Source organism: Tachysurus fulvidraco, chromosome 3, assembly GCF_022655615.1.
Source record: "Tachysurus fulvidraco isolate hzauxx_2018 chromosome 3, HZAU_PFXX_2.0, whole genome shotgun sequence".
Lineage (NCBI taxonomy): Eukaryota > Metazoa > Chordata > Actinopteri > Siluriformes > Bagridae > Tachysurus > Tachysurus fulvidraco.
In genome coordinates, this window is record NC_062520.1 from 7068273 (window position 1) to 7087659 (window position 19387).

A 19387-nucleotide genomic window follows, 5' to 3' on the forward strand; every position below is an offset into this window, starting at 1 on the left:
TGTAGTGCTGAGAAATCACTGAAAGTCGTATTATTGGTTTTACTTCCGCTTGTGACACGTTATTTGATTATTTTTGCTAACACGTAATAAATAATGGCTGAATTAAATAACAAGGCATTAAACCAGTTGCATAGACTTATAGACTATCACTTCCGGGTTGTGGCTAGTGGGCGGGGCTAAAATAAAGCTGCCATACTCAGTAAACATGTCGCTGGAGTCGTGCACTAAGTTATTCTGCAGGATGAAGAGACTGAGACTCTGTCTGCTGAACACCAGCATTAACACCAGCACTAACACCAGCACTAACACCAGCATTAACACCAGCACTAACACCAGCACTAACACCAGCACTAACACCAGCACTAACACCAGTGCCGGCTGTCTGAATGTCACGAGGAGTTTTACATCCCAGCTGAAAGGTAAACATAAAGAATACAGAGCTAATGTTTATGTAAACAACTCAGTGTGTCTTAATGACACACTCTCTCTCTCTCTCTCTCTCTCTCTCTCTCTCTCTCTCTCTCTCTCTCTCTCTCTCTCTCTCTGTCTGTCTCTGTCTGTCTCTCTCTGTCTGTCTGTCTCTCTGTCTGTCTGTCTCTATCTGTCTGTCTATCTGTCTGTCTGTCTGTCTCTTTCTGTCTGTCTCTGTCTCTCTGTCTGTCTCTATCTGTCTCTGTCTCTCTGTCTGTCTCTCTGTCTGTCTGTCTGTCCGTCTGTCTGTCTGTCTCTTTGTCTGTCTATCTGTCTCTCTCTCTCTCTCTGTCTGTCTCTGTCTGTCTCTCTCTGTCTGTCTGTCTGTCTGTCTCTGTCTGTCTGTCTCTGTCTGTCTGTCTCTGTCTGTCTGTCTCTCTGTCTGTCTGTCTCTATCTGTCTGTCTATCTGTCTGTCTATCTGTCTCTCTCTGTCTGTCTCTGTCTCTCTGTCTGTCTCTATCTGTCTCTGTCTCTCTGTCTGTCTCTCTGTCTGTTTGTCTGTCTGTCTCTCTGTCTGTCTGTCCGTCTGTCTGTCTCTTTGTCTGTCTGTCTGTCTCTCTCTGTCTGAGTCTCTCTCTCTCTCTCTCTCTCTCTCTCTCTCTCTCTCTCTGTGTGTGTCTGAGTCTCTCTCTCTCTCTCTCTCTCTCTCTCTCTCTCTCTCTCTCTCTCTCTGTGTGTCTGAGTCTCTCTCTCTCTCTCTCTCTCTCTCTCTCTCTCTGTATGTCTGTCTCTCTCTCTCTCTGTATGTCTGTCTCTCTCTCTCTCTCTCTCTCTCTGTGTCTGTCTCTCTCTCTCTCTCTCTCTCTCTCTCTCTCTCTCTCTCTCTCTCGCTGTCTCTCTCTCATATTGTTCTCTCTCATAACATTTCAGAATCAGAATCAGAATCAGAATCAGGTTTAAATGTGTTGACACACACACACAAGGAATTTGGTCATTGTTTGTGCTACACCAATATTATCATGTTGGGATATTTGTGTCCATGTAACAAAGCTGTAATGGACTTTGTACCTGTATGCTCACATACGTCGTAACTGTAGTGTCATAAAACTCTCTCTGTAATTCATTCATAAACCACATCCAGCCTTACTCGAAACTTTTCCACATTCCTGTAATGACTTGCTATAAGACAGCTTGATCTGTTTATAATATATATATATAGCATCCTTTCCATAAGAGATGCATTTGAAAGGCTTCTGATTCAGATTCCGATTTATTTTAGGACATTTTGTTTTACATTTACATTTGACATCTTTTGATCTTTAATACAGTGTCAGGAAACCTTCATATACACAATACTTACAGGCACAATCAAGCAAATCTGGTAATACTGAAGGGCTTATTTTACTGGAGTTGTTCTTTCATTGGTGTTTTGTCTCTTTTAAAATCTTTAGGTGTGAAGCAGATTAAACCACTAGATGGCATGAGAGTCTTAGACCTCACCAGGTAAGCCAGAAAATGTAACGAGCAGTCGCACATCGCGGGGTGAAATTTAGCCACTGAATATTATTGTAGGGGGGCACGGTGGCTTCGTGGTTAGCACGTTCGCCTCACACCTCCAGGGTTGGGGGTTCGATTCCCGCCTCTGCCTTGTATGTGTGGAGTTTGCGTGTTCTCCCCGTGCCTCGGGGGTTTCCTCCGGGTACTCCGGTTTCCTCCCCCGGTCCAAAAACATGCATGGTAGGTTGAATGGCATTTCTGGAAAATTGTCCGTTGTATGTGAGTGTGTGAGTGAATGAGAGTGTGTATGTGCCCTGTGATGGGTTGGCACTCCGTCCAGGGTGTATCCTGCCTTGATGCCCGATGACGCCTGAGATAGGCACAGGCTCCCCGTGACCTGAGAAGTTTGGATAAGCAGTAGAAAATGAATGAATGAAAAAAAAAAAAAGTGTGTTTTGCCCATTACAGAGTCCTGGCTGGTCCTTTTGCCACAATGATCCTGGGAGATTTGGGGGCAGAGGTCATCAAAGTTGAGAGACCAGGTGAGTTAAAACCTTGTGACTTCATTTCTAATGTACCTGAAATAGTAATCCAACTATATATCTGTAACAGCTCCCTTTTACTGGGTGTAAAGCTTCCCATCCATGAAAATCCGTTTATCTGTAAACACGTGCTGGTATTGTGGTCATCTCTAGACTCACTTTAGCAGCAGCTGATCATCTGTTCATTAAAATCGCACGGTCAGGTTTCAAGTTTACTGTCATGTGCGGAAAAGATCGCTTCAAGTCTCTGTGCACGATATAAATCTTGTGCTACAGAATGCAAAAAGAATAAGTAAACTGTTATGCTGAACAAAAAGTTCAAGTGCCATTGAACATTGTAGACTGTGCAAGATTATTAGTGACGTGACATACAGATAAGTACGGTGACCCATACTCAGAATTCATTCTCTGCATTTAACCCATCCAAAGTGCACACACACAGCAGTGCACACACACACACAGCAGTGAACACACACACACAGCAGTGCACACACACACACAGCAGTGCACACACACACACACACACACACACAGCAGTGCACACACACAGCAGTGCACACACACACACTATGAACACACACCTGGAGCAGTGGGCAGCCATTTATGCTGCGGCACCCGGGGAGCAGTTGGGGGGTTCTGTGACTTGCTCAAGGGCACCTCAGTCGTGGTATTGCCGGGCCGAGACTTGAACCCACAACCTTAGGGTTAGGAGTCAAACTCTGTAACCATTAGACCATGAACCCAACCCCCTTATTAATGTTCTCTAAACAAGGAAAAGAAAACAACCTGTAAACAATGAACAGAGTCAAAAAAAAAAAAAATATATATATATATATATATATATATATATATATATATATATATATATATATATATATATATATATATATATATATATATATGTGTGTGTATTGTCAATATATGTATAGATCTAGTACACAAAACAATATACCTGTATCTCATATCTAAGTGTGTGTGTGTGTGTGTTTGGGGATGATACAGGACCTGGAGATGATACAAGAGCATGGGGACCTCCGTTTGTACGTGAGGAGAGTGCATATTTCCTGAGCGTGAACAGGAATAAAAAGGTAACATTAATGCATGAATATATATTATGTGATCCTCTATAAAGCCGAAAGTATGTGGACACCTGACCATCACACCGTTATGCGATTCTTCCTCAAACTTTTGCCACAAAGCGAGAAGCACCCACTTGTACCGAATGTCTTTATATATATATATATATATATATATATATATATATATATATATATATATATATATATATATATATATAGTAGCATGACAGCTTCTCTTCACTGGATAGAAGATGTGCACAAAACAAGCTTCATGAAGACATGTTGTGGAGGTGAAGGTTGAAGTGGAAGAACCTGAATGTTCCGCACAGAGCTCTGACTCTGTATCAACCCCACTGAACACCTTTGGGATGAACTGGACCTCTTATGGTTATTATTCCTAATAACACTCTCTGATGTTTATAACAGTTTATAATCACACCCTCCGGTGTCACCCAAATGAGGATGAGGTTCACTTTTGTGTCCGGTTCTTCTCAAGGTTTCTTCCTCTTCCATCTAAGGGTTTTTTTTTTCCTCACCACAGTCACCTCAGTCGCCTCAGACTCGTTCATTAGGGATAAATACAAACACACATAATTATTTCTTATATTAATCTTACATTAATCTTAATCTTATTATCATTTGAATACTATCCATTTTTTGTATATAATGTTAAACTTTTTGTATTATGTTTCTTATGTTGGGGGCACGGTGGCTTAGTGGTTAGCACATTCGCCTCACACCTCCAGGGTTGGGGGTTGGATTCCCGCCTCCGCCTCGTGTGTGTGGAGTTTGCATGTTCTCCCCGTGCCTCGGGGGTTTCCTCCGGGTACTCCGGTTTCCTCCCCTGGTCCAAAGACATGCATGGTAGGTTGATTGGCATCTTTGGAAAATTGTCCGTAGTGTGTGAGTGTGTGAGTGTGTGTGTGTGTGTGTGTGCCCTGCGATGGGTTGGCACTCTGTCCAGGGTGTATCCTGCCTTGATGCCTGATGACACCTGAGATAGGCACAGGCTCCCCATGGTAGTTCGGATAAGCGGTAGAAAATGAGTGAGAGTGAGTGAATGAGTTTCTTATGTTCTGTAAAGCTGCTTTGAGACAATGTTTATTGTAAATAGTGCTATAGAAATTAGAAATAAAACTGAATTGAATTCCATATTAATGCCTGTGGTTTTGGATTAGAATGTTCAAGAAGCGACGTATAGCTGCGACGGTCAGGTGTCCACTAACATTCATATCGCTTCATCAGCGTTAAAAATGACGCACTAAAGCTTCTTCCATGCTTCTTCTAGAGCATCGCTGTTAATCTTAAAGATCCGAACGGGGCCAAACTGTTAACAGAGGTAAATGTTTGACACTATCGAAGATTCTCACATCGAACAATTATTTAAGTATTAAATGAATTCTTTATGAAACACAGTGAAGATATTCACATACAACACATACAAGTTCTCTTATTGTTCGTGCTGTTTTCTCGAATGTCCCAGCTAGCCAGAAATTGTGATATACTGGTGGAAAATTATCTTCCCGGGAAACTGGACGAGATGGGACTCGGCTATAAGGACATGAGCGAAGCGGCTCCGCATATCATCTACTGTTCCATTACGGGTACGTCTTTTCTTTTTTTTTTTGAGCAGGAACTGTTTCAGTAGGTGATCTGTCACGACATAGCTCTATAAAAACTAGAGGGTAGAATGAAATAAGTAATAAAGTAAGAGAATGTCGGTGTTTTAAGCCCTGAAGACTTTCCTGAATATGGAACTTTACCGACTATAAAAAAGAGCTGACACTGGAGACTCCTTCCATGTGTAACGTTCACGTAAGCGTGCTGCGGACGGTGGGTTCGAACCCGGACTTCCACCGTCGGTTCGACTGCTCGCGGTAGCGAATCGGACAGGATTTCAGTCCGTACAACGTTTTATTAAAGGAAACGGGAAACAAAACAAAACTTACATTTAACATAAAACCTAAACATAAAAACCACAGGTAATAACGTAACCTGGACATGACAACGTTTTACGGAACAAGATAGATATATAAGGCAACTAATCAATCTTTACACCAATTCAACACTTGGTTGACTGTATATTTGTAATCACACCCCCAGTGCCACCCATATGTTCCCCTTTGAGTCTGGTTCCTCTCAAGGTTTCTTCCTTACCAATTTAAGGGAGTTTTTCCTTGCCACTGCTGCATGAGACTTGCTCATTGGGGATAAATACATACAACCATACAGTACATACATACACACTGTGAACTATATATATCTTAATTTTTTACTATATTAATTCTTTGTATTTCTCCTTATGTTTAACTTCTGTTCTATGTTTTTGTTCTGTAAAGCTGCTTTGAGACAAAGCCCATTGTAAAATGTGCTATACAAATAAACTTGAATTGAATTGAATTGATGAGAAAACACAGGGGGGGCACGGTGGGTTAGTGGTTAGCATGTTCGCCTCACACCTCCAGGGTTGGGGGTTCGATTCCCACATCCGCCTTGTGTGTGTGTGTAGTTTGCATGTTCTCCCCGTGCCTCGGTTGTTTCCTCCGGGTACTCCGGTTTCCTCCCCCAGTACAAAGACATGCATGGTAGGTTGATTGGCATGTCTGGAAAATTGTCCGTAGTGTGTGTGTGTGTGTGAGTGAATGAGAATGTGTGTGCCCTGTGATGGGTTGGCACTCCGTCCAGGGTGTATCCTGCCTCGATGCCCAATGATGCCTGAGATAGGCACAGGCTCCCTTTGACCCGAGAGTTTGGATAAGCGGTAGAAAATGAATGAATGAATGAGAAAACACCCTACAGTCTCCCTCTGGTGGTCTGGCAGGGAACTGTCCAAGCTCCTGACATCATGACTGTTAAAAAAAAAAAGCCTCCTAATAGAGATCTTGCCATATTAACAATTATATTGTTATTATTGTTATATATTGTATTTGTATATTTGTTTGTTGAGTTCATACACAGTGGCGCCATCTTGAGATACAAACATCTAAACTTACTACTTTTACTGACAGATGTTTAAGTTCTGTGCTATGGGACTTGGTATCTTTTCCCACTTACATTCTGTGTAATAAAACTGTTCCTGAGAACATCAGGAAGCTCCTTCCTATTCATCACGATTATAACGTACTGAGCCAGAGCCAACCAATGATAACGTCTTTTATAATAACGCCCAGTTCACGAGGCAAACAATTTTTTGCGGCTTCATATCTAGAACTTGATTTGTGTTAATGAAACATTTACAAGCCTAGAGTTTAAGGTGTTGGACGACCAATGGGAAGGTTCTAAGTTCAAATCCCAGGTCCACCAAGCTGCCACTGCTGGGCCCCTGAGCTAGGCCCTTAACCCTCAGTTGCTCAGTTACATAAAAATGTAAGTAACTTTAGACAAGGGCATCTGTCAAATGCTGTAAATGTAAATAACAGCTGTCAAATGCTGTGAATGTTTCACGAAGCTCGCTTCAGGCCATGTATTTCACTGTTGTTGAGTTAAAGAGGGCAGCACAATGCCAAGAAAAACATGTAGGTCATGTGGTAGCCTAGTGGTTAAGGCATTGGACTGTTATGCGTTCGAATCCCAGATGCACCAAGCTGCCATTGCTGGGCCCCTGAGCAAGGCTCTAAAACCTCATTTGCTCAGTAAAAAAACGAGATAAAAATGTATGACGCTCTGAACAAAGGCGTCTGCCAACTGTCGTAAACAGTTATTAGAAACACGTTCATGTTTTGTAAAGAAATGGAATAGTTGAACTTATATATCGCTGTATTACACACTACACTTCACGACCTCATCAAACTGCAGCCATCACATACGTATGTAACGTGTTCAACCCTCTTAACAATTAAATGTCCTTTCTATGTAGACTAGGACAACTTACTGCATTGTATGAGGCTAGGACAACTTACTGCATTGTATGAGGCTAGGACAACTTACTGCATTGTATGAGGCTAGGACAACTTACTGCATTGTATGAGGCTAGGACAACTTACTGCATTGTATGAGGCTAGGACAACTTACTGCATTGTATGAGGCTAGGACAACTTACTGCATTGTATGAGGCTAGGACAACCTACTGCATTGTATGAGGCTAGGACAACTTACTGCATTGTATGAGGCTAGGACAACTTACTGCATTGTATGAGGCTAGGACAACTTACTTTATGTCCTTAGTTTTATGTCATTTTATGTAGCATCATTCATTCATTTTCTACCGCTTATCCGAACTTCTCGGGTCACGGGGAGCCTGTGCTTATCTCAGGCATCATCGGGCATCGAGGCAGGATACACCCTGGACGGAGTGCCAACCCATCACAGGGCGCACACACACACTCTCTCATTCACTCACACACTCACCACTATGAACAATTTTCCAGAGATGCCAATCAACCTACCATGCATGTCTTTGGACCGGGGGAGGAAACCGGAGTACCCGGAGGAAACCCCCGAGGCACGGAGAGAACATGCAAACTCCACACACACAAGGCGGAGGCGGGAATCGAACCCCCAACCCTGGAGGTGTGAGGCGAACGTATGTAGCACCATGATCTTGGGGAAAAAAAAAATATATATATATATTTATTTTTATTAATTTCTTTACTTCCTCATTTCACTGTGTATTGTCTCAGCTATATATGGATGAGATGACAAGAAAAGCTTCTTGACTTGACTTGAAAAAAAAAAATCTGTAACATACGAGTACAGTTTGTTTTCATACGTGTGAGCACTAAGTGAGAAGACATTACAAGTATAAACGGATACACGCAACGGAACAAAAGTTCTCTACTAATTTCTCCCTCTCAATGCACCCCCTTACTGTAAAGACCTTTATTTGTTGATTTGTGTAATAACAGCCTTGTTAACACTTACTTACACAGAAATCAGAGCAGATGGGATTGAGCACGCACGCTTGTGAGAACCAGCCAGAGCACGTTATTTTGAAAGCGTTCTCAGAGTCGTAGATAAATTCACAATGTCCTGCTACCGTTCTAATGTTCTCAGTATGTTTGCAACAGGCCAACTTTAATTTACTGTCTTATTTCCAGCCCTCGTAAAAGAGGCCGAGCCGCATTTTGAAAACGATTCCGTTACCACACTAATTTGGAGTGGCTTGGCTTTGTCACCATAATGGCTGGCAGGAGACTGGCTTCACGTGCCACGCTCTAATAAACCCAGGGTCAAGTCACACCCGATCACCCGGGATCAGTTCACCGCATATTCCTTAGATAAATAAAGAATCGAACCCCAGATCAACTCGTATCACTTTCGAGGTTGTTTTGAGGAGGGGATTCTGTATTTCACACTTTTATTTCTTTTATTTCTTTCTCTCTCTTTTTTTTTTAAGTTAATCGCAGAGCTTTAAAATTCAATCTAATTCGAGTTTAAGCCTGAGGCATGTAGTTGTGGTGTATGGTGAGGTAAACAGAAAAGGCGCCCCATGGTGAGTTTACCACCACAAAGGCCGTATATTACATGCCTGTGGGTACGCACTTTTTTTTTACCCCTACACATTTTTCTGTCCTCTAATGAACAGATTCAGAGAAATGCCCCGATTTTGCTTACTGTTTTTTTTTTTTGTTTGTTTTGTTTGTTTTTTCACAAACGCTCTTAACGAGGGATAAGGAGGTGTTGGCAGCCAAGAGATGGGAACCAAATTGACTTTAACACTTTACAGATTCCTCTTGGTTTTGACAAGAATCTGTCTAGCCGTCAGGTCGGCTCAGCTCCGTCTGAGCAGGAAGACGGTGAAGTGTGTGTAGCGATGGAGCTGACACGGCCTGATGTAAGATGTGTGCAGGGTTTTGTGTTCATTTGCAGCAGACTAACCAGGAATACTTATCAAATTATAGGTGTTTATTTCAACAACAGTGCAATCTTCATGTATAATATTGAATCCGAACAGTCCATTAACGCTATATTTCAGATCGGTTTAAATCGACCAGCTGGCATAGTGAATAATGAATAAAACACCAATAAAGTGCTTTGCGTGCACACACACACACACACACACACACACACACACACACTGCTGGCTTTTTTGGGTTTTGTCTCTCGCCTCCAGACACACACACACACACACACACACACACACACACGGTTGGCTTTTCTTCATTCATGCCCACACACACTGCTAGCTTTTCTGATTTTTTCCCACACACACTGCTGACACTTCTAAGTTTATACTCACATGCTGTTGGCTTTTTTAAGTTCATATCCACACACAGTAGGCTCTTGTGTGTTCTCACACACACACACACACACACACACACACACACACACACACACACACACACACACACACACACACACACACACACACAAACAGAAACACGTATTGCTGGCTTCTCTGACGTTATACCACACACACTGCTGATTTTTTTTGGAGTTCATACACATATACTTACTACTGGCCTTTTGAGTTTGTACACACACACACACACACACACACACACACACACACACACACACACACACACACACACACACACACACACACACACATCCACTGCTGGCCATTTTGTTCCACAAAAACATTACACTGGGCAACAGATCTGTCCATTAATCTGTCCATTCAAATCACTAGGGCAGCCCTACGGTATTGGCATTGAAGACTAGCGGTTTTTGAGTAGTCAGTCAGATTCGTTGAAATATCAAGCAACAGATGTATGTGCTCCTTCTTAAAATGATCACCCTCATCCTGGCAAAGAACACAAAGCTTTTTTCTTTCTCATAAGCACTTACGTTTACTTTTACCGCATTTGGCAGACTCGCTTATACAGAGCGACTTCCAAAAGTGCTTTGAAGACTTTATAAATAAATACATGCTGATACTGGGTCACGAGGTCAGGCAGTATAAAGATGATTCGTCTAAAGCCATGTTGCAAAGTAGAACATGAAAATCACAGAAGACAAAGTGCTAATTTCAGTGTTAAAAGGCTAGTTCTGTAATCCACCAGAGGCAAATGAGCACATAAGTGAGAAAAGACTGCAGTGATTGTGAGTTGTCTTTGCTAATGTTCACTAGCAGGAGGTTTTGAAACACTGCTACCTTTTATAAAAGCTGCTAGCTTTTATATTTATAAAGATGTGTGTGATATGTCTGCTTTACAGAAATATTTAGATTCTGGATATATTTTTACATAGATTTTAATTTTTTTATAAATTACTAGTGACACCGGGTTGTTGATGGTAAGGTTGGGGGTTTCCGGCCCCAGCGTCTCCAAATAGTGGTTAGCACGTTCGCCTCACACCTCCAGGGTTGGGGGTTCGACTCCCGCCTCCGCCTTGTGTGTGTGGAGTTTGCATGTTCTCCCCGTGCCTCGGGGGTTTCCTCCGGGTACTCCGGTTTCCTCCCCAGGTTCAAAGACATGCATGGTAGGTTGTCCGTAGTGTGTGAGTGTGTGTGTGTGTGTGAGTGTGTGTGTGTGTGTGTGTGTGAGTGTGAGTGTGAGTGTGAGTGTGAGTGTGAGTGTGTGTGTGTGTGTGTGTGTGTGTGTGTGTGTGTGTGTGTGTGTGTGAATGAGAGTGTGTGTGTGTGCCCTGCGATGGGTTGGCACTCCGTCCAGGGTCGAAGTTATCACCTTTTTGATGATGAAGACCTGAGTTCTCAAATAAATGCATTTTAATATCAGGTTCTTTTTAGGGTTCTCCCAGGGGGCAACAACTGGTGGTCAAGTCACAGGCAACAGTGTTTCAGCAAAATAAACCATGCACTCTGGATACTCAAGCAGAATTGATTGACATATGAAATTCCTGGCTGTATTTATTACTTTTGAAGGAGCAATTTGTCATTTTTAATGCTATCTGCTACCATCAGGACAGTTTGTAGCATTGATAACGACCTTCCAATCAGTAATCCAACACCTTAACTCCTGAGGGAAGGCTGATTTCTTCAAGCCAAAAAAAAAAAACAAAACAAAGAAAGAAACGCTTCCAGCAGTTGCAGTGAACCTTTTACATTTGTGTCTCAACACGTTTGAGTTGGCTCTTCAAGATCTGTTCATTTCTAGGCAATGCTCTAAGAAGGGATCTGATTTGTTGTACTTGTCAGGTGTGGGTGCTACCGTGGAAACAAAATCCAGGCCAAAAACAGTACATGGATTGAAGACAAACAGGTTTTAATAATAAATCAACAAAACCAACAGACACAGGAAAACACTAGGAAAAAAATGAGCAACTAAAATACAAGACAAGATACAAGAAAAAATAAACCAGAGAACACCAGGTAACAAGTGATGCACAACAAAGAGACAAAATAACCCCACACAAGACAACAGGTATAAATAGGGTAGGTATTTAGTGAACCATGAGGATCAGGGCCCGAATTTATGTCAATTCTCAGTGTAAAGAGATTCTCCTAGTGATGTAATTCCAAGAAAATTCTCCGAAATGTGCGCGGTTTCCCTTTAAAATGAAAGAAGATCGAAGTAAAGATAAAAGTTATTCATAAAGCATCTCGACTATTGAAAGAGCTGTTAAGGTCAAAAAGTCTTAGGAGGAGTGAGGAGGACTTTTAAGAGGATTCACAGTTTCTTTATCAGAGGAGAAAATAGCTGAAAGGTAAAGAGGGAGAAGAAATGTGTTGTATGTTAATACAATACAATATTATACAATATTTACTAATGATAGTGACTTCATAAGATGGTTGTAATGAGTCTGTCTGTGTTCTCCTTTTGTTTCTGCCTGCTGTTAATTGTTGACCCCACCCACCTATTTGTTACCATGGACATTAATTGCACTCAATCTTTTCCCCAGGTGTTTTGTCTTAGTCTTTGTTTGTCCCCGTCTTGTGATTGGCAGAAACAAAAGGAGAACACAGACAGACTCATTACAATGGTACAGATTATATCATGTAGAGATTATTTTTGTGACCAATCACACTAGAGATCACATCTCAGACACAGAGCAGAAATGATTATACGTATATAATCTGCCGCTATGGCATTTAGAGATGCCATAATTTGTCTCTATGACATTTCTGCTCTGTGCCGGAGATGTTTACATTTTACATTATGTTTATTACATTTATAACATACAGATGTTAGAACATCTCTAATACGATCGATCACGAACGTAATCCCTACACGATATAGTCTCAAATATCTGAACATAGAGACCTGAATCAGAAAGGTCTTTATTGCCAAGTATGTTTTCACATACGAGGAATTTGTTCTAGTACAGGAGCTCCACAGTGTAAACAGAATGGCAATGATAAGAAATGAACACATATATAATAAAGACAGTTGTATGTACAGTGGAAAAATGTGCAAATTGAAATATAAATAAGTATTTACAAGTATTGACAAAGTGAAGGTTTATAATAGACCAGATTTTAAAAGAGCTCCTATGTTTTTATTGGACATCAGTCTTCAAAAGGACGTGTCATATCTAGTAACAGGTTTAGCCCCGCCTCCTCTCGAAGGGTACAGGCTAAAGATCGGGCTGGGCGAACGCACAGAACATAGACAAAAGCACGTGACACAAGACATAAACAAACCTTGTTCCGTCAGGGAATTGTCTCAGCCAGCATGAGAGTTCTCCATTGTATTAGGATATTATTTTTTAACAGGATTTTTTTTTCTTACTGAATTCTTACAGACATTCAAACCCTTTTAAATATTCCAAGCAGCACCTTTAAGTGTATTTCAGACCCAAAACATCATTGTGGAAGCAGGAATGGAGAGATCGCATCTCAAGTGGTCTAGCGAACCACATAGAAAAACATGTTTAAGTAAACGCGGCCGCTCGTTTCCGTTTCATCGTGTCTGTGGTGAGAAGATGTGACACTGGCTCAGTGTTGTGGTTATGTCTTTCCTGGTGAGAGAGTGCTGAAATGCATGCAAATAGTTTTTTTTTTTTTTTTAATGTCTTTATTTTTTAACTTTCTTCTCTTAATGTGAAGGTTACAACTGCAGCCAAATCCCCAAGTGCCCTCTCATTATAAAATCCTGCAGACGCAGCCCATGAGACCTCATTAAATTGTGGATGGTGGACAGTTAAATTGAAGTGATTTACAGCACTCATTTTATGCTGTTTAATTTTTCTCCTCGGGGTAATTTTTCTTTTTCTGCCTTCTCTGTGAGACGGAGACGCACGTAGACTAGCATTGTTGACGCGGAACGGATGCCTTATCCAGCTCTGAACTATGTCTCAACCCTAAAATAAATAAATAAATAAATAAATAAATAAATAAATTTTTATATTACATATATATAAACTAGATCATTAACCGTCGTGCCTGATTCTTAATCTAATCTAAAAGAAAATGCATGAAAAACCTTTGCATCTATGTTTAATATAATCGAGAAAGTATTTATCTGTCGCATCTCCTATTTTTCAATTAATAGCACGAGGAAAAATCTCCGAGACGAGTTTCAGACCGCAGTTCGGGTTTTATGTGACACACATGTGCTTCACAGTTTAATTTAATGCTCGCTGTTATAATATCAAAAGTTTGTTCAAGGGTCCAGTCACAAAACATCACTTTTTCCACACTTTAAAGACGTTATTTTTGCACTGCTTACTGTTAGGGAAAGCCATAGATCCATTAAAGTGGGGCTTTAAATTGTTTTTAGGTTGTTTTCTTGTCGTTAGCACTTTATGCTCGTCCAACTCGGCTGATTGACCACCTCGGTTGAAGGCTAAGATGGTACCAAGTGTTCCTAAGTTTAACCATTTTAATGTGAGAAGCATAATTATGCACAACCACACAACCAAATTTAAAGCTAGATTTAATACTTTTATTTGCTCAAGCCACTTTTGAGATTGTTTAGTGTTGTATCTATGTTTTTTTTTTTTATTACAAGTGTAAATGCTACTCATATTTACGGTGTTTATCCAGAGAGACTTACAGAGGTGAAGGGATGTTTTATATTTATTATGTCACTTTGTAGAAGCCAACATTCTGTTTTCCTATTTAAACTTAGACAAAAATATATCAAGAGTAACTCCTGCTAGGGCTTTCGAGCCACATGCACCAAATTCGGATATGTTATAGAACATGGTCTGAAGTTTGTTGCTATTACTTTTCAAAGCGATCTGAGTTCCGGTACTTCCGGTACCGGGTCTCAAATTGGCCTTTTTTCCCATAGACTCCTATTATAAACTTTGGAGGTTTATAAATCAGCAAGCTTTCGAACTATCTACACCAAACTCGGCCAGCTCCTTTAGGGTGATACTCTGAACAAAGGTTGAAATTGGTGTACCGACTGGCCTTTCGGTTGTTCTGAAGCCCCGCCACCAAATTATGCGAAATCCAAAAACTTTTTACAACATGGACATGTGACATTTTTGCAACCTAGCTTTCTGTCCACTTGCCTCCAAAAGCAACACTAACCCTTATGTCCACTTGCCTCCAAAAAGCACCATCCGTTGCGAATACTTGCATCGTCAGAGCCAATATCAAAGTTTGTCGCGACGAACTTTACAAATCTAGTTACATTTATAGTCTTTAGCAGTTTAGGGTTAAGGGCCTTGCTCAAGGGCCCAGTATGGCAATGTGGCAGTTCTGGGATTTGAACTGATGACCTTCCAATCAGTAATCCAACGCCTTAACCACTCAGGGACTGCTGATTTCTACAAGCCAAAAAAAAAACCCCACTTCCCAAAGTTTCATGCACATGTGGAAGATATACCACGAATACAAGCACCTTTAAAAAAGACTTTTTGGACTTAAAACCAACGTGAAAAAAAGTCATTAAGTTGTTCATTCATAATTAGCTAGTTTACATTTAAACGTGTTTCATGCTTCCTGTCTTTCTTTTTTACTCATGCACATAAGTGACACCCATAAGCAATCCGTTAAATCACACTTTTTTTAAGCTGTGCATTTTATTTAATCTACAATTTACAATAATATTTCTCCTGCAAACATTATGATACTCATGGTACTCATGGTACTCGTGACACACCGATAGACACGCAGATTCCGAGCTCTTAGCATCCTCATATATACTCCTGTATAGCTACTGTATGTAAGTTCCAAACCGAGGGACGTTTCTAGAAGAAAATAAAGAGGTAATGAGCAACAGGTGAGTGTAATTGTATTAAGCAAACAAGAGAGTTCACTTGGCATAGCTGAGAGCAATGTGGCTGTTACTGTTAACATCAGTGGCAGCTGGTGGTGATATTACATGGGAGGAACAAAATCGTATCTATGAATAGCTCAGCATTTAATCTGTTAGGGCTAACAGATAAAGACCAGAGCTCTTATGAATTATCTTCATCACTATCATCATCATCATTATCTGTATATTGCTAAGGATCGTGCATTCTTCAATATGGAAATTGAAATTAGGGCAAGTTCTCTATCTCTCCCTCTCTCTCTCTCTCTCTCCATCTCTCTCTCGCTCTCTCTCACACACACACACACACTCACATACACATTCTCTCTATCTCTTTCTCGCTCACACACACACACACACACACACACTCACATAAACATTACATTCTAGTTCTCTCTCTCTCTCTCACACACACTCATACACATTCTCATTCTCTTTCTCTCTCCCACTCTCACTCTCTCTCTCTCTCTCTCTCTCTCTCTCTCTCTCTCTCTCACACACACACACACTCACATACACATTCTCGTTCTTTCTCTCTCTCTCTTTCACTCTCACTCTCTCTCTCTTTCTTTCTCTCTCTCCCTCTCTCTCTCTTTCTCTCTCTCTCTCTCACACACACACACACACACACACACACACACACACACACACACACACACACACACACACGTATTGTGTATGTGACAAATAAAATTTGATTTGATTTGATTTAAAGATGTGACCAAAAGAGGCTGAAAGATTATAGCCCATTAGAGCTCATATCTGCTGCCGTGTCTCTTTCTCTCTGATTCTGACTCGTGTGAATCTTCAGCACTGGGCTCATTACAGTTAGCCTATAGCCTTGCTTTCTAAATCCACCTATTCGTAGCTGAACGTATGCTGGCAGCACATTCGCCAAAGCTGTCTGTTTTGTAGCATTTCACTGCATGGCATACTCTGTATGTATGTGTATGTGACAAATAAAAATTGATATGATTCAATTTGTTCAAAATTAACAGTGAATCTTTTTCTTTCCTTAGGTGGAGGAAATCCTGCCTGTTAATCTCAGTCTCTAAAAAAAAATTCTTCCCAATCTGCTGTCTTACTGCTTGAATTTTAATTAGCTTTTAATTAGAAACCACTATCAGGTGTGGTAGAAGTTATTTGTTCATGACCCGCTGATGTATAGCCTACGTGACAGCTTCGGTTTCTAGATCCGTCGCAATTCTTATGTGATTTGAACCCTGAACCACACAGGCCCCGCACTGCCATGTCTTTCCATGACTTACTGCCATCATTGGCTGATTGCTTCAACCCCAAGGGGGCAAGAAAGCGATCCGGTGGCAATTTGGAGTAACCCCATTTTATTCAAGTTCAAGTTGTCAGCAAACAGGTACTGAATAACCTGTGCAGCCTGATTGCTTATGTAACCACTCGGAGTTCCCGGAGGCCATCTCAAGCCCATGTCTTGGCAGATGACATGCAGAACCACTGCTTCCAGACATAATTCGCCTGGTTCTCCAGAGACATGGGTCATGAAAAAGAGGGATTAATCAAACACTGACCTCACTGTTTTCAGCTCTCTTTCTGCACTCATTGAGGTATATCATGAATGGAGAAAGGGTGGCCAGAGTGTGGCCTCAGGGGTTTGAACCAGAGAGTCTGTTTTCCTTCTGTGAAGGCTTGAAGTCGTATACATTTCTACTCTGTGGGTCAAAGGATTAAGTGTGCTATTTATTTGGCTATTGTGTTCTCCATCATCATTTGAGTGCATTTAAAAGATAATTAGTAAGTCTCTTAATGACATCACAAGCCATGTGGATATGTAATAATATGAATAACTTGGAAACCAATTGTGCATGTTCTTAGCAGACTTCCTTTTACTATATAACCAGTCCTGTTAGTGTGATCGTCTGTCCTTACTTACTATCACCGAATATAATTAAGCATTAGAACCAAACCAAACGATATAACCTGCTATCTATTGACATGCCCGTGGCAACCAGGTTCATACGGGAGACCTGTAAGAAGCAGCCAAGACATCGAGAGGTGAGCGAGGGGAAGGGAGAGGCATGGCGAGAGATGGTGAAATACTGCAACACATCAAGTATTCTTCTAGTCCACATATAATCTCTGGACAACATCGTCCAATTTGAGGAAATACTGCACTCTCTTTTTCTCAGAAACATGGCTTAGCAGAACTGCACCTGGCATGGCGATACAGCTGGATGGATTTTCTTTAATCCATGGGAATCTCATTGAAACCTTGAGCAAGATAGGAGTGGGAGTTGTGTATTTCCTGATGAACTCTTCCCAAACCACACTAAGGCATGAGGGAGTTGCAGATAGACTATATCATCATGGAACAAACATGAATAGGTTATTGAAGTCTAGTCAGAAAACACTCAGATTCACTACAATAGAGAGGAACTACCAGTAAGGATTGTGACATAACAAAGGTTTTAAAAAGCTTCTAGGTCACACTACATGTAAAGAACAATGTAAAGACCTGACATTAAGTAATGTACCAGCAGAATAATTCATTAGGTGCCAATATATATGACACACCCTACTGTTGAATTTGGGAGGGTGTCCTGGTGGGAAGAGATTTTGTAGAGTCTTATGGTCACTGGCAGAAAGATTAGTGCCCCTTTTCCACCGAGGCAGTTTGAGTGCTGGTTCGGTGCCTAATTTAGAACCAGTTCTTTCTTTTTCGACAGCCAAAGCACCGGCTCTGAACCAGGAAAAGTGGTTCTTAAGTAGCACCAAAACGTTGCTGGTCTAGACTTAAGAACCGCTTGTGTCGGGAGCAGTGGGCGGGGCTACTGTTTGATAATGTACCTTAAGTATACTAATGTTTAATACACTTTTAGTTTACCACAATATGATCAATTATCAGTATGTAGCTACATGCTAAGGCTAGCTTTTTTCTGTGTTAATGATAAAATAATGTTATGTACTTTCTCGATTACAACCTCTGTTTATACAAATTACACGGAGCTGCACGTACACGTTGCATTCGGCATGTTTGAATGCCAATGTAGGTTCACAAAGCCATGAGCATTAACAGTAAAGGAACATAAACCATTGTTGATGTCGTGTTTGTGTTTGCTGCTGCTGCGCTAACGTTGCTGGGAAAGGTGACACGTATACAGTGATGTCAGACTCGGCTCTGTGACGGCTCTCTAACTGATGGAAAGGCAAACCGGTTCTTAGAAGGTTCACCAGTGGAACCAACTTTGAACCAGCACCAGCACTATCTCTGAACCAGCACCCAGGTCTTTTTGCTGGAAAAGGGGTGCTTACTAGAGTACCCTGGTGCAACGAGCCATCGGCTGGAGGTGCTCTTGGAAAAAGTGCCAATGGGCAGAACTGTTCATGACAGAGTCCTGTTTTTTCAGCCAGACAGTTTTTGCATTTTTTTTTTGTTTTTTTTTTTGTTATTGTTTTCAGTGAGTCCAAAGTTAGTCCTGAGATGGGCTCGGCTTTCCTGATATGGTTATTCTGGTGTTCGGCTTGTCCTTGTTCTGCATTAGTGCATCAGGTGATGTCTATCCAGTAACACATATAGCGTCTCCACTTCAACCCTGTGGATGGTTGCTAGACTTATATCGTCTTTATCATGCCAGAAATGCACCACTAGCTGACTGTAGGGACATCAATGTTTGTCACCTCTAAGTTGTTCTCTAGTCAGACAGGCAGGATGGTTTTAAATGTAAATTTAAAATTGCAGAATATAATCTTCAGTGTAGCTTTATGTGTTTACAGGTGTTTGTGGGATCTGTGTAGTATGTAGTTCAGGGCATCATCCATGCTTAAATGTG

The 19387-nt window shown here is 41.2% G+C and overlaps 1 protein-coding gene across 4 annotated transcripts in view; it reads left to right on the forward strand.

The window, feature by feature from the left end:
- Window positions 1-205: 205 nt before the first annotated feature.
- sugct (succinyl-CoA:glutarate-CoA transferase) overlaps window positions 206-19387 on the forward strand; it is a 112656-nt gene continuing 93474 nt past the window's right edge. For all 4 annotated transcript variants that reach the window (XM_027148994.2, XM_027148996.2, XM_027148995.2 and 1 more), the window contains exons 1-6: window positions 206-419; window positions 1865-1916; window positions 2379-2452; window positions 3455-3540; window positions 4820-4870; window positions 5015-5135. In XM_027148994.2, coding sequence (XP_027004795.2) covers window positions 206-419; window positions 1865-1916; window positions 2379-2452; window positions 3455-3540; window positions 4820-4870; window positions 5015-5135 — 598 coding nt within the window. The remainder of the gene's footprint in view (window positions 420-1864; window positions 1917-2378; window positions 2453-3454; window positions 3541-4819; window positions 4871-5014; window positions 5136-19387) is intronic.